The 14386-nt window shown below is 45.9% G+C and overlaps 1 protein-coding gene across 6 annotated transcripts in view; it reads left to right on the top strand.

Moving 5' to 3' along the window:
* The first annotated feature begins 2116 nt into the window (after positions 1–2116).
* ZBTB46 (zinc finger and BTB domain containing 46) overlaps positions 2117–14386 on the top strand; it is a 55281-nt gene continuing 43011 nt past the window's right edge. The window contains exons 1-4 of one of the 6 annotated variants that reach the window (XM_075438743.1): positions 2117–2232; positions 2670–2892; positions 9323–9450; positions 11245–11384. In XM_075438743.1, coding sequence (XP_075294858.1) covers positions 11331–11384 — 54 coding nt within the window. In that variant the 5' untranslated portion in view covers positions 2117–2232; positions 2670–2892; positions 9323–9450; positions 11245–11330. Of the gene's footprint in view, positions 2233–2252; positions 2569–2669; positions 2893–9322; positions 9451–11244; positions 11385–14386 lie in introns of those variants that run through there. The other 5 variants (XM_075438745.1, XM_075438742.1, XM_075438747.1 and 2 more) reach the window with 5 other exon arrangements.

Consider the following 14386-nt stretch of genomic DNA (forward strand, 5'->3'; position numbering starts at 1 on the left):
AGGGGTGCTTATAGCTGCAACCACATATAATATCGATTTAATGCAAAATATCTGCATAAAGTACCGCTCCGTTTTCAATCAGCCCCTCTAACCTTCCCGTTTCAGCCTGGAGCCTGAAAAAAAAGAAAGGCTTCCAGCACAGAAGGATTTAACACCTGCAGGCGCCGGGGGAATGGCTTCACACAAAAACCGGCTGGAGCACTGAGAATGGAACAGGGATTTGGGCTGTTTAGTTCTGGTGCTCTTCACCCATGGGTGACAGTGGCTGGGAAATGCGGGGACGATGGGGCGAACGCGCGGGACGGCGCACGCGGAAAGGGCAGACGGCAGCGGGAAACCCCGCCCGGCGAGGAGTTTGGGTTGCTGAAGTCGAAGAAATTGCGTCCTTCGTTGCATTAGCAGGCAACTTCTGCAAAGTCTTCATTTGCATTTTAATGGAGCTCTTTCTAGGAAGGTGCTGCCTGGACTTTGTCGCAATATAAAATAAAGCGGTAATTAAAAACATGCTGGAGCTGAAAAGACACTTCGCTTTCATTAATGGGGTTTATTCACAGTCTTTTCAAAATTCAAGGTATTCAGGGTATGTAGGAGGAAACGGGGGGGAGGAAAACACACGCTGGAACATCTGTTTATTTAAATCACAGATTAAAAAGTGGAAAATACGCTTTTGTGAGGGGGCATCCTAAAGATCACAAGCACCTTCTACAGAAACGCCTTTGAATGAAGAGTAGGCATAAAAGGCAACTCCGAGGCTTTGACAGCATGCCTGCCTACTCGCAAGCCAGAGATAAATACACGGGACGAGGGAAAGGAAACCACGGAGGGAATTTTTAAACCTTAGGCACGCAATTATCCGGGCAATTACCGTGATTACCCACCTAAACCAGTTAAGGATGCACACAAACAGCCAGCCCCAGTTCCTCCTGCGTGTATTTCCCCAATCTGGGGCACAATCACGGCACGCAGATGTTCCACAACCACTTTGCAAACACTTTTATCTACCGGACCGGCTCCTGCTCTCACAACCCCGCAACCGCAGAGATTTCACCCGCGATTCCCTCGCTCGCTGCAGCGCTATCGCACGGCCGGCGTCGACTTCCCCCGCGCTCCGGACCCTTCCCGCCCCGTTAAGCTCCATCCTCTGAAATATCGGGTGGCTGCTGCCAGCTCCTCCAGAGCGGCAGCCAGCAGGCCGAACCCCTGCCCCTTCGTCGCGGCGAGGAGGGTTTTCCACCCCCGGATCCAACGGCCGACGCGTTGGCCGCCATCTCCATTGCGCAGCTCGCTCTCCAGACCTCCGGCCACGCTCTCCAGCCGTTACACCGGGCCCACGCCCCACTGCCCGGCGGCGGCAGGGCCCTCTGGAGCCGCCTGGCCACGGCAGGGCCCTCTGAGGCCTGCAGGCCTGCAGGTCTAATCAACTTTTTTCAAGAGGGTCTATGAAATACAGCTTTTTTTTCCCTAAAAGGGCAGAAAAGTGATTTCCCGCCCCCCATGCAAGGTGCGGAGGAGGCTGCAGCGTCCCGGGGAGCGGCCCAGCCGCGGCTGCTCCTCACCCGGCCCCCGGGGAGGCCGCGGTGGGCCCGAGGCGGGGAGAACCGACGGGGGGAGGCAGGCGGGCGCTCTCAGGCCGGGCGCACCTGCCGCAGGGCCCGGAGGGGGGGTCCGGGGCGGCGGCCGGAGGGGAGCGGAACGGGCCCGAACCCGGGCCCGGTGCCGCCCGCCCCGGCCCTGTCCCCGCGCCGTCCCGTCGTGCCCCGCGCGGGCGAGCCTGGGCGCGCGCCCCCGCCCTCCCTCACTTCCGGTGTCCGGCAGTGGCAAAGCCGCCGGCGGCGCCCCCGCTCCCCCTCTTCCCCCCCGCCCCGCGCCTCATCCCCGGCGCAAGGGGGCGGGGAAAGGGGCGGCGCTTACGGAGGCCAACGGAGCTTAGCGACCAATCGCCGACCGCCGGCGGGGGAGAGGGGGGCGGGGAAAGCGCCGGCACGCGCCGGGCGGCACCGCCCCCCCCGCCCGCCGCGGGCTCGCGCCCCGCGCGCCCGAGGGAGCGGCGGGAGCGCGCCCGGGCACCCCCCCTCACACAACCCCCCCCCCCCTCCCTCCGCCGGCTTCTCCCCCCCACCCCCCCTCCGCCCCCCCTCCCGTCCCCTCCCCACCCGGAGGAGAGGCGCGGAGTGACCGACGGAGCCAGCGCTCCGGCCGCTCCGAGACCCCGCTCTCCTCCATGGGGCCCAGGTAAGCGCGCCCGCCCCCCCCCCATCCTGAGGCGAGCGGGGGGTCGCCATGGCCGCCCGCCCCCCTGAGGCGGCAGCGCCGGGCCGCCCGCAGCCCAGCCGGCCTCCCCTGAGGAGAGGCGAGGCGGGCAGCGCTCCGGGGGCGCCGGGGACCCACCCCTCCTCCCCACCTCATTTATTATCACCGTTATTATCGCCCCGTCCCCACCCCGTCCCCCGCCGCGGGGAGGGGGGGGGGGGCAGCGCGGGCCGATCGCTCCCTTGCCCGCGGAGGGGGCACGGTGCCTTCTCTGGGACGCGATGCCTTATTTTGGTGTGGGGTGGATGGCTTAACTTGGTAAGTGGCAGGGTTTAACCCCCCTCCCCCGGCCCTCCCCTCCCTGCGCTCCTCCGCCCGCCCCCCTCACCCCCCCCCCCCCCCCCCGTAACCTCCAAAAGGGGAATTTTCCAGCTGGTAATTTCTGCTGCGTCAACACCCAGCTCGAGGGAGAGGAGCAGAGACAAGGGGGCATTTTCACAGCGGCTCCGCTGGCGGAGGGGCAGCCTCCAGCCCGGCTCCTGCCTTCCAGCCCCCGCCGCCCCCGAAAAACCGGCAGCCGCGCAACTTGGACCAGGAGTTTGTCAGGAGTGTGCTTCCAAACTGCTTGGAAAAAGGGATGAGGTAATAATACTGGTGAAGCATGTTGTATTTCTCTCCTTCTGCCTGTCTCTCTTTCTCCCTCTCCTTTTTTTTTTTTCTCCTTTCTTTTTTTCTTTTTTTTTTTTTTTTTTTTTTTTTTTAAAGCCAGGCCTGTTTTGGGTTATTGTCTCCCCCTAAAGCCAGACATAGATCGCCTGGCCTTGCCTCCATTTTAATTGCAGGCTGAAATGGGGGAAGTGACCCTCTTTTTTTTTTAAAAAAAAAAGCCCCCAAACCAACACATCAACAAATAGGGAAAAAAAAAAAACCCACCTTGAAAAAATTACACGGTTCCTTTCGGGGGGATATAGGTGATTTTTCATAAGGCTGTAACAAGTGCGAAAGTGGCTGGAAATGTTTTCTGTCATGCTGGGAAAACTAGCGCGGTGTCCTCCCCCCTCCCCAGAGGAAAGTGGCTGTAAAACGCGGGTGAAGGGGGAAGGAGAGGTGCTGCGAAAGGTGCTGGTGGAAGCAGGGGTTGCGCTGCGGGATTGCCTTTGTGTCTCTGTAAATAGACATGTCAGTTCCCAAAGTAATACAAGTAGTGTCTGATAACTCAATCCCAGATGACAAATAGAGAATGGAGCAGATTTTCAGGACTGTGGTAGTGGGAGGATTTCTCTTTTGAAACGGAGGCGAAAAAAAAAAATGTTGGTACCTCGTGCGGAGGTTCTTCGCCGGCGCGTTATTGTGAAGCTGAGCGTTCGGGTGAAATCCGGCGATAGAAAGCGATACGGATTTATTTTTACACCTGACAGGGGAAAGATAAACAAAGGAGAGTTTAACAGCTCTTTAATGAATTCCTCATGCTTTTTATTTTGCAATCTCAATGATTCGTTTGGCAAGCTTTACGGGACCGGATTATGATCAGCATTGTTTAAAGCCATGCTAATTAGGAGATGTGTTTTGCAAACAGTGGTATCGTAGACACCTGTACCAAAGTTCTTGCGTGCATTTTAATTGCATCACCGGTATCATTTTTAGCATTTAGTCACTGTAATACAGATCTAGGTCTCAGTTCTTGAACTCGATCAAGTATTTATGACAAGCGTGGATTCTCTGTGTGCGTAGAGCAGCCCTGTTTCTAATGCATTAAATGTATTTTCTCAAAAAGGAGAGGCAGTAGTTTTTCTGTTTTTTCTCTTCTCTTTTTTTTTGTTTCTGTGAGGATTAAAAGGAAAAGCTACGTTTGACAAGAAGAGTGTGAAAAACGTAATTTTGAGGAAGAAGCTTGCTGCGACTGGATAGCTCTTCCACTTATGTCAGTGCCTTGCTTGAACATTTTATGTTTATATAGCATCTTCTAATTGGAAATAAAATTTGACTTTCACCTTCTAAATTCCATCTAGCTTCTCTCACTGTTCATCAAGTTTTATATTTTGAAACCCTTAGTGATGGAAAAAAATGGGTGGAGTGTATTATTAGTCACAATATTTCCAACGTGTGGTGAGGAATTACCACTTTAAGGTGTTTTTTTGGGAACTGCCAAGAAATGGGTAGAGGAGCCTGCCCCGCGGGCTGGGGGGAGAGCTACCAAACAGTGTTTAGGGGGAGCTCCCAAATGCACGTTCCTGAAAAATATGACGTGGTTTGGTACGCTGGTGGGCTAACTGTAACTGAAACAGAAAAGTAGTCTTGTTTTTAATGCAGCCTGTCCAGGAGGGGGAAACTCGCTCACAGCTGAACTTCTCTGGCGGTTGTTTTTGTAGGCTGGATGTTAGCTTTGGTGGGATTGACTCGATTTTAGTGTGGTACCGAAAAACAGGGTGTTCCGATAATTCTGACATTAGGTGTTTATTGGTATACTTTAAATGCCGCTTCATGCGAGAGTGGGTAGGACTGAGCCTTTGAAAACATGACCTGTACCCGGGGTTCTGGGAGACTGAAGAAAATGGGCCACTTTCTCCCCGTGGTCTTTGTTTTCTGGGACAGTCGTACAACAGTGGATACGTTCTTCGCAAGAGGTGTTTTTTTTTTTTTTTTTTAATAACTGGGAAGTGCTTAGAGGAAAACCAGTTTAGCAGCCCCCCCTCCCCAGCAGTCCTCCGTCGAAAGGAAGAACGCCTCGTGTTTGAAGGGTCTGTTATTTGCTGTTAATGCGCCTGCTTTTCCTCCGGTAACATGTTGTGTGGCTGTGAGGTTGAGCATATTCTTTTTGTCTTTGCTATCCACTTGTGTGGATGTTTTTTTTTTTTTTAGAGACGTGTTTTTGAAGTTTCTAAGCGAAGTTTCCTGTCCTCCCAGCAGCGCAGCAGCAGGCTAACACCCAATCCAAACTGCTGTTGCTTGCTTTCAGAGCAGAATTATTTCATGAACAGCTCAACCTTTCCCAGGACATTTTTCCCTTCATGTTCTTGCCGCTTTTACTGGCTGCTCCAGAGCGCTCTGTAACGCCCTGTAGGCTCGCCCTAAATTGGTAAAAAGCATTTACGGGGGTTTTCCTTGCTCCCATGTGCTCAGTTTAATGGGCAAACAAAGGGGCACGGGGAGGGCTTAGTGGAAGTCTTTGAAGAGCTACCTGCAGCTGTAATGGTTATCCCATATGCGCGTTGTAATTCCCAGGAGCCAGCGTTCCGTGGCCATTCCTGGCTGCGAGCGTTACCCTAGAAAATTCTGACACTCTGCACAAAAGGATGAATACCGTGTTTATATTTCACTTCTGGCTTGCGACTGCCTTGAATATTATTAAGTGCATAGCTTACCTGTGTTTTATGAGTGTGATATTTGAAACTTAACATGTGTTAATAGTGAAAGCCAGCATGCCGTGGGATTGGCTTCAGATAGCAGGGGTCACGTTAGGCCAGAGCAGGAGGACCTACCACGGCTGCGGGACGCAGGGAGGTGTTCCGTCTGCGTGAAGTGCTGCGGTCCTGCTCCTCACCTGAGGATCTCTGCCAGCGTGTTGATGACGTTTTGGTCAAGTACCATGGCAGGCAGGACTCCAGCGTTAAAATTTGTTGCTTCAAAACTTCGCTTGATTCCTTCCTGAGGACTTTTTGTTTGACTAGGCGATACGTTTGTGTTACAGCCCTCTTAAATACAACCTTCAGTAGTTGGTTTTCTCAATTCCCTCTAGGTCTTTAGTCCTTCAGGCAGGACGAGAAATGAAAGCGTGTACTGCTTGTTGTGGGATTTCTTTGGCTTGAGATGCAAGGGGAAAGAAGCTCGACTTCCCAAAACAGTTCGATCCTTTTCTGTTTCGTGCTGCCTTGGTGCGTTTGGAGGCGCAGCGATGTCCAGTTTGCAGGGACGGCTGCTTGGGATTCAGTTCCCACCCTGTAGCTGTTGACCAAACGTGCCGGTGTCGTAACTGCTTTTGCCCTGCTGTGAAGCAGGGGTGGCAGGGTTTACTCAGCGCTTCCAACACATTTTCTAATACACTGATGAAAAATCATAGCTGTGCTAAACCCACTCATTCTTCACAAATGCAAACCAGTGCAAAGTCCTCACTGGGTTTCCGACGAGGGCTGGTGGAGTTCAGAGGCCCGTGGGTGGGGTTTTCTGTCCCTTACCAAGTTAGCTGTGGTGCAGTTATTTTCTGAACAGTTGCTTTAACTTTCTTTCATACCCATATATTTAAAAAACATCAGACTGCTATTGAAATGTTGGTTTTGAATAGCTTCCGAGTGCTTTGCAGGCAGGATGAGATCCTTGACGGTAATTCTAACGAGATGGAAATGTGTTCCACTTTGCAGTGTTCTGTTGCGCGTAGGTAAGGGTGCACGTGTGCGCTGGAGCCAGCGCAGCGGCGGAGAGGAGCAGTAGCTTTGCTGAAACGTAACAGGTAGATGCCGAGTTACAGCTGAAATGCACCTTTTTGCCATGATTTTTGGGGACGTGGCTCGCTTTCATTCCACCCAGGCAGCGGTGATCCCTTCTGTCCTGGTGCTCACTTGGCTTGTGTATGTGCTCGGGAAGAAAAACGTTCTGCAAGTGCTGGAAGTTGCCTGCGTTCGCTTTATAGTGCGACGGAGTTGGGGTCTTCTAGAATGGAGGGAGGCAAGGAGGCAGTGGAAGTATTCTACAAACACAGCGACTGGCTTGTGTATGGATTAAAATGAACTTGGTAACAAGAACGTCACGGTGTGTGCCAGGAACTTAGCTGCTTGAGAACCCTACTTGGAAAAGTGAGTTGGGTTTTAAGTATGTTTATACCTGTGTATACTTAAATACCTAGTTATTTTTCCTAATTATTTCCTCCTCGTATGTTGAACAAACTGCTTATTCTATCCAAGTGAGTTCGCTTCCTGGCATTCGTCACCTTGTGATGAAGAGCTCTGCAGAGAGTCAATGTTTCAGACGGTTAGCTAACTCTCTTTGAGGAAAGGGTTAAACAAAATTTACACCATTTGCACTAATATACCATTGGAGGAAATACCTTTCTGAGGAGTGCTCAAATCGTGCTCTGAAACCGAAGAATCAATGGTCTGTATTAGCCATTAGGTGCTTAAAATACCCGAACCCGACACCAACTAATTCAAGTCCTGCCACTATAATACTGGAGAGTGAGGTGGTGGCTAAGTATAAAACTAGTTTTTTTGACTTCCTTCTTATTACCACTCTATCCTGCTTGGCTTCACTCCACTTCTTTTTTTTGTAATAGTTGATCAAATCTGGATTATGAGATTTATACTAAGAAGTAAAAAGGGATACTTAGCCAAGGCGCAAAGTGCCTGTGCCACGAATTGCACAGAATTAGATTGTTCGCGAGGCACCTGGTATGTTACCTTGAGTTTTGCACTGGTTGATTTTTTGCTTTTGGATTATTCCTGATGGCTTATGTGTCTTTTCTGTCTTTTAGGTGCTCTTTCCCTTGGTTCTTCCCACTGCTGTACTTCCTTTTAAAAATTACCTCATGGTTCTTCCTCCTTCTTTGGCTCCCTCCCTTTTTACATACTGAGTTTGGGAACTTTAGCAAAGATCCCCTAGTTGAAAAGTCAAAAACCAGTGAGAAAGTTTTGGGGAAACCATTCTTCAGGGCAATTCCCAGTGTGATATGCGTACTGTTTTTTAATCTTTTTTTTTTTCCTGGGTGCTTTTTATGTTGTTTTTTGGCTAATGGATGCACAAAGGCAAAGTCTTTTGCTTAGGTTTCTTTCATGACTGTTTTTTTTCCTTTTAAGTGGAAGCTTAAGATCTTGTAGGAGCTAATGGCACTTGGAAAGGTAAGTGGCATACTAGCCACAGGCATTTGGATTTTTTCAGGTTGTTTTTTAATATTCACTGCTAGAGTAGCAGATACATCTATAGCTAAGTTCTTGTATTTTTTGGATATCGCCAGGTTTCTCGAGCCTGGTGCCCTGGAAGGTACTTGCTTTTTAAGTGCTGGCTAGCTCCTCCGTGTTCTTGCTGTGTTCTGCAAGGTCCGTGGCATGGGTAAGGTTGGATCTGTTCTGGTCTTGGTGCGACCAGACGAGAGAGTGAAAACGGAGACCAAAAGCAGGGGAATGTTAGGAGCAGCTGTTTCTGTGTCGTGCTGGAGCTCTCCACCGTGGAGAGGCAGGCGCGTGGACAGAGTTGGAAGTTACGGGGGAATGCGTAAGTGAAATGCAGAGGAAATACAAAGCAATGTTACTGCAAGTAAGCGTTTTGAACTAGAGGCATGCACCTAGTGCCCTGTTGGAAAGGCGCATCCTGTTGTATTAGCAACTCGTTACCAGCTGGAATATTGCATTTCAGGCTGCATACAGGCATGGAAAATGGAACTTTTACCCTCTGTTGGGTATTTGCATATCTTTCTGTATCTTCTGTGGGTTTGATTTTTTTGAAATTTTTAACTTTTCGTAAGAGGAACAAATTGCTTTACCTTCGTGCTGTGGTGCACGCTGTTCTTTAACTTCGGGGTGACACTGGGTTTTGAAGGCTGTGATTCAGCTGATTTGGGTGGGAATAGAAGTCAAATATTTTACTTTTGTATATTGTGGGCACATAATTTTTCTGTAACCTTAGGCAAATACTTTGGTTTGGAGGGGAATCACCATAACTGTGAGGTTAGATGCGTACTAACCCCATTTAAAGTATGTGGATGGCGGGTGTCACGGAAACATTAACTGAAACTTTATAATGTTAACTTGAACAAACAATATTGTTAAAATTGTTTGAAGTCCTCATCTAAAGTACTAGTTTTTAGAGTGATTTCTTCAAACCACTTCTTATAAGAGCATAGTCAGAAGTTGTTAATAGTCTTAAAATTTATGCGTTAAACTCTCTTAACACAAGAGCTAAATCATTTTTGCTGTGTTTCAGAGTATATTTCCTGTATATCTCTTTTTTTTGTTAGAAATGGCAAAGTGTTGTAGATGTGCAGTTAATTTAACTGCTGCTTGTAATTACATGACACTGAAGGTTTTTGTATTACGTTAAAGTTTAGATTTTAATGTTTGCCTTCTATTCTTTCCATTCCCAAACACAGGACATCTGATGAACTTTTTGGAGCTGGTTACCAGAGACCATTCTCCTGTGTTCTTTAAATCATGCACTGTGCAGCTGTGAAGCATCGCGACGTTTATTTTTGCTAACAGAAAACATTTTTAAATATTGGTAAGTTCTCAGCATTTAAAGATATTTTTGTAATGTGGTAAGGGGAAGAGAAAGAGTAGCTGGAGGTAACGTTGTCATGGAGGTTTACAGCTCTTTAAAAAATTTGACTTAACATTGATAACAAAGGCTCCTTTAGAAATTTTAGCCGACTGCAAAAGTTGAAGAAATACCTCTGGCTATTCTGCTGCTCCTACCCTTGTGGTAGGGCTGCCTCCATTCATCATGGTCACTTGGTTCTCATCTCTTCGATTAGAAGAGGAAAGCAGGTGCAGAGCTCAAAGCAAAAAGAAAAAATGCAGAGCAGTACAAAATAGTGGAGGTCTCAGCTTTATTGTTCTTGCCAGACTGTTCTGGCTCATTTCGTGACACTGGGACAAAGGTGTAAATGAGAATCTTAACAGTAACGGTCCTGAGTCTAAGTGAAAATACGTACTGCTTCTACACTTTGCTAACAAAGTAATTTCCCATGTGTCTGTGTTGGTCTGGCTCTCTCGCTCCCCCACTTTATGTTTTTTTTAACTGTCTAAATGACAGGACTAAAAAGAGCTAGCCAAAACAATTGCTATGGAGAAGCAATCAGAATTGGAGAAAGGCAGGACTTGGCACTCTGAAATAGAAATTGAGAACAAAGTCAATGGTATTTGCTTCAGTTGGGTCATATTTGTTTTCAAGATTTTCACAGTTCTGCTTGTTGCCATAAGAATGCTTGGATTTTCCTTAATACTTCATTTGTTTGTTAGATATGTTGTTTCACCGTTTATAATGACATTAGTTTGTATTGGAAAAGCTTTCTTTATCTTCTGATGTTTTCTTTCACAATCTGTTACTGCAGAAGGTCAGTTTTGAAATCAACAGTATTGATTTATAGCTGATTTTCACTAAGAGAACTGATCGGTATATTGAAGAAGTCTGAAATACAGAGATCAGAAATATATGGCAAATACTTTCCTGTGGCGACTAACAGTATAAAGTTTTGAATAAAGAGCAGTCAGAAGCTTTAGTTGAAGTTAAATGCTGCAAGTGTAGTGAATATGCTATTCTGAAGAAAATAAAATCTGGTTTGTAGAAGAAAAACGGGTGTTACAAGATGATAGTTATAGTCGATCGTCCTCAGAGACAAAGAACCTTTGTGTAGCTGAACTATTCCTGTAACCATAAATGTTAATATTTTATCTGAGAAGTCTGTCTGTGAAGGTGCCTTCCTCTATACCCAAGTATCTATATTTTACACAGAATTTTCAAAATCTTGGGATTGTTTATTCTCTTAACCTAGAATGACACCAGCCAGTAGAAACTGGCTATTAAACATTTCAAGAGGAAATTATCTTGCATATTCCATTGCAAACTTGATTTTTTTTTTTCTTCAGGAGTTGTATTGGTAGCTTTTTAACCTCGGTGTTTTATAGGTCACATAAGGTGAATTAGTGCCCTTCAGGCCTCAAATGTCTCTTTAAAAAGTCATTAAAGTGAGAATGTTTTGAAAAGCTACCGAACAGGAAACCCTGTTGTTTCAAGGATCTGTTTGAAGTTTCAGTATCTAAAATTAGACTCCCTTTTTCCCATACTTTAAGAAGTAACTCTTGCTTATATTGTTGCAAAAGGGTAGTCAGGCTTTAATTACCTGCGATGTATTGATACGCTTTGAGTTAACATTTTTGGGGGTTCGTTAGGTCATAAATAGGGGTGTTATAATTGTGAGTTTGGAGGGAAAGGACTTCAAGATGTATCACTGTTGTTCAGTAATCCTGTAGTTTAATGCTAATAACTTGCTCTGGTTTTGTTTTTTTATCGTAGTTCTGTCTTTCTCCTACGAGAGTTCACACCAGTGCTGTCGGAAGGTCGCAGAACAGTGCACTGCCCGTGCTGCCCTAGGGCTGTTGATGTCCTCAGCTGGTGTAGGAGAAACACTAGACCTGGAACCCAGTTTGTTACTGGTAAGAAGTAATTGTCTTGGATTTTTAATTATATTTTTTTTTAAGTGAAAAGTTTGCATGCTTTCTCTAACAAAATTGTGAAAAATCTCTTCACTGCTTATTACTTTGAGAACACTATAACAACATGTGCCTCTCTTATCTCTCTGGGGTTTTTTTCCTCCTATGTTTAACTTTACAGTTTCTAAATTTCTAATTCTAATTTCTAATTGCCCTCGTCCTAAAATGTGGAGGCTAACGGTTTGCCCTTAGCTTTCGTTTTCAGAGCTGATTTTCTCTTGATATTCTTCATGTTCTGTCAGAGCTAACGAAGGTTAATAAATGGATTTTTCTAAGATGCTTTCAGAAAGCCTGTCTTCCGCTTGCACTTTTGTAGTGTCCAGCTTCCGCTCACTGTAGCTGGCCCTGTAACTTTGGGTAGATGGTTTGGCAGGTCGAAGGCCAAAGCCAAGTCTGGTTTAAAGGTTTGGAGTAGTGTGAAATGTTTAATGATAGCTCCCTGTTATTTTATGCTCTGCTTACTGGAGTTAGATTTTGCTGGTGGTTCATGTTTGGATTGCGGAAACAAAGCTTGGATGATACGAATGACCAGAAGCCTGTAGTGTTTTTCATGTCCTTATTCTTTTTGCTGAAATTGGCCTTCTTTTAATTCCTAATTGCATTTGGATCTGTGCATTTTCACGGTAGAAGCAATTGTAAACTGGATGATATGGTCTTACACGTGTTGTATTTCCTGACTAAATCTAACCTGGGCCGACAGGGAGTGGAATCCCTTGACCGGCTGGTTCTCCGGGCAGGCAGAGCGAGTGACGTCTTTGCCGGTGTGTTACAGCTGCTGCACGTGTAACGCTTGCCCTGCTGCTGTTTGAATTTTGCTCGTGGACTTTCTGGATTGTAACTGCTACAGAGATGCTGAATAGAGCTGCTGTTTTAGTGCTGTCGATGATGGGCTAGCATTGGCTTGAAATATAGGAGGAATTTTAGTGAATCCTCATCAGGCAGATGTTAATTGAATACTTGTAGAGACTTGGGGTTTCTCTGCCCAGCAGTCACAGAGAATTGAATTATAACTCGTATTTTCCTTGAAGTTCACTGAAAATCTTTTGCCTCCCAGATTCCTGCCTTTTCTGTAATTCTGTAGTATTTCTGAAACTGAATGATGAAACTTTTCTTCCTGTGACTCCTAACCCGTAAGGATGAATGTGCACTGTTGGGCTGTAATTAAACATTCTCATCCCCAGTCATAAGGGAAAAGCAGTACACGGTTGTTTTTTATGAAACCGTGAGTTGAGTAACCTCTTTGGCCCAAGGGCCTGGTTTGGTCTGTTTACAAACATCTGCCTGTTTCTCTTTGACTTCAGAGTTGTGGTTGTGATGACCGAGTTGAACAACGAATGATCGGTTTCACGAGTCGCAGTGGGGCAGAGGAGTTTCTTTTTGGGCAGCTGTTCTTTTTCGTACTTGCATCTACTTTGAGCACAGCTGAATGTACAAATATAATTTTGCGGTATCTAGTATCAAGAAATTAAAACTCTGCTGGAATTCTGTGCTTTTCTTCCTCGAACACACTACGGAGAAAACACTGTACTTCTGGAGATTTCTGCTTGTAAAGCTCGTGAGCAGTGTCTTTGCAGGGAGTTGTCCTCCATTAATATTCCAAGTCTAATGCTTTTTCTCTCATTTAGGAGAATAAGTACAGGTACCGTCCTTTGCAGTTGCTAAGGTTACGTTGGGGTTTTTTGTTCTCTGTTCTTTTCAGCAGAGGGCACATGGATGGGAGGAATCCTCCTCATTTCTCTTGTCTTTAATTGGATAAAAGTGAAACTGGTATCCACACTGTGTCTTGTCATGCAAGGAGGCGTTTCAAGCCCAATCTCACCTTACAGAGCTGCTTTGCAGAGGAATTTAAAAAATGTTGGAATGTCTTGGGAGTGGAGACATGGATGGACACAGGGGAGGCAGAGAAGTAGGGTGTGTTTGTTGGTTTTTTGTATAATAAACTATTGGAGTGAATTTGAGTTCTTCCTTAATCTGTTTTTACTGTTCGGGAGAGGGGGGAGGAAACAACACATTTTTGGTTAAATTCCAGTTGGCATGTTTTCCCTGGGGAGCACAGAGCGGCGAGTGGAGGAGTGTACTAGTGAGTATTTTGGTACTCTATAACTTGTGTCCGTAGTATTAAGTGTAGAAACATGTTTAGAAAATTCACAGACTAAATGTCATGTAGTTTAAAGTTTTGGTTCGCTTCTATTCTGAGAGAGGAAAAAGTAAACAGACAAACAAAAAACCCTACCAACAACAAAAACCCGAAAAGCCCCTCTACTCTGTTTCTTTTTTCTTTTTTTTTTTTTTTTCCTGTTTTCCTTCCTCGCGAAGGGAGTTTATTTTTGTCCCCACTATTTCCCCAGGGACTGCACTGTAGAGGCTTTCATGTTTACACTCCATTTCTTGTCTGTGGCTTTTTGTCAAAATTCAAATAATGCACTGAGTTTTAGATGCAGCAAATTTGTGCCCTTTAATTTTACTGGTGTTAAGATTTTGGTCAGGAGACGACTTACGGGTACGTATGGTGAGAGGTTGGCTTTGTGAGTAGTACTGGTTACTGTTTTTTAAATGTTTCCAACAGTAGGTGAAGATTGTGTTTATCTAGACTCTTCTTATGCCATCAGGTGATATTTTAATGTTCAAATAATTGTACCAATAGTGCAAAATAAACAGCTTTCATAGATGCTATATTTGTAGAACTAGGTTCATACTTGCTAGGGTTAAAGATAGTATAAATTATTAATGCTTACTTCAAGACCAGGTTTTTGACAACATGAAAAATAAAAAGCTGGCCTGTAGCTTGACAGAAGTTTGCATGAAAGCGATTATTAAATCTGCTGATGTGTTGTTCTTTTTGCTGTTACATGCAAGTGTTGTTTGTTTAGGGACTTTTTTTTTTTTTCATTATTTTTGGAAAAGAAATAGACTTGAATTACCGTACTGTCTGCAAGTTGACTTAT

This window comes from Opisthocomus hoazin, chromosome 18 (genome assembly GCF_030867145.1).
Source record: "Opisthocomus hoazin isolate bOpiHoa1 chromosome 18, bOpiHoa1.hap1, whole genome shotgun sequence".
In the NCBI taxonomy this organism is placed as follows: Eukaryota; Metazoa; Chordata; class Aves; order Opisthocomiformes; family Opisthocomidae; genus Opisthocomus; species Opisthocomus hoazin.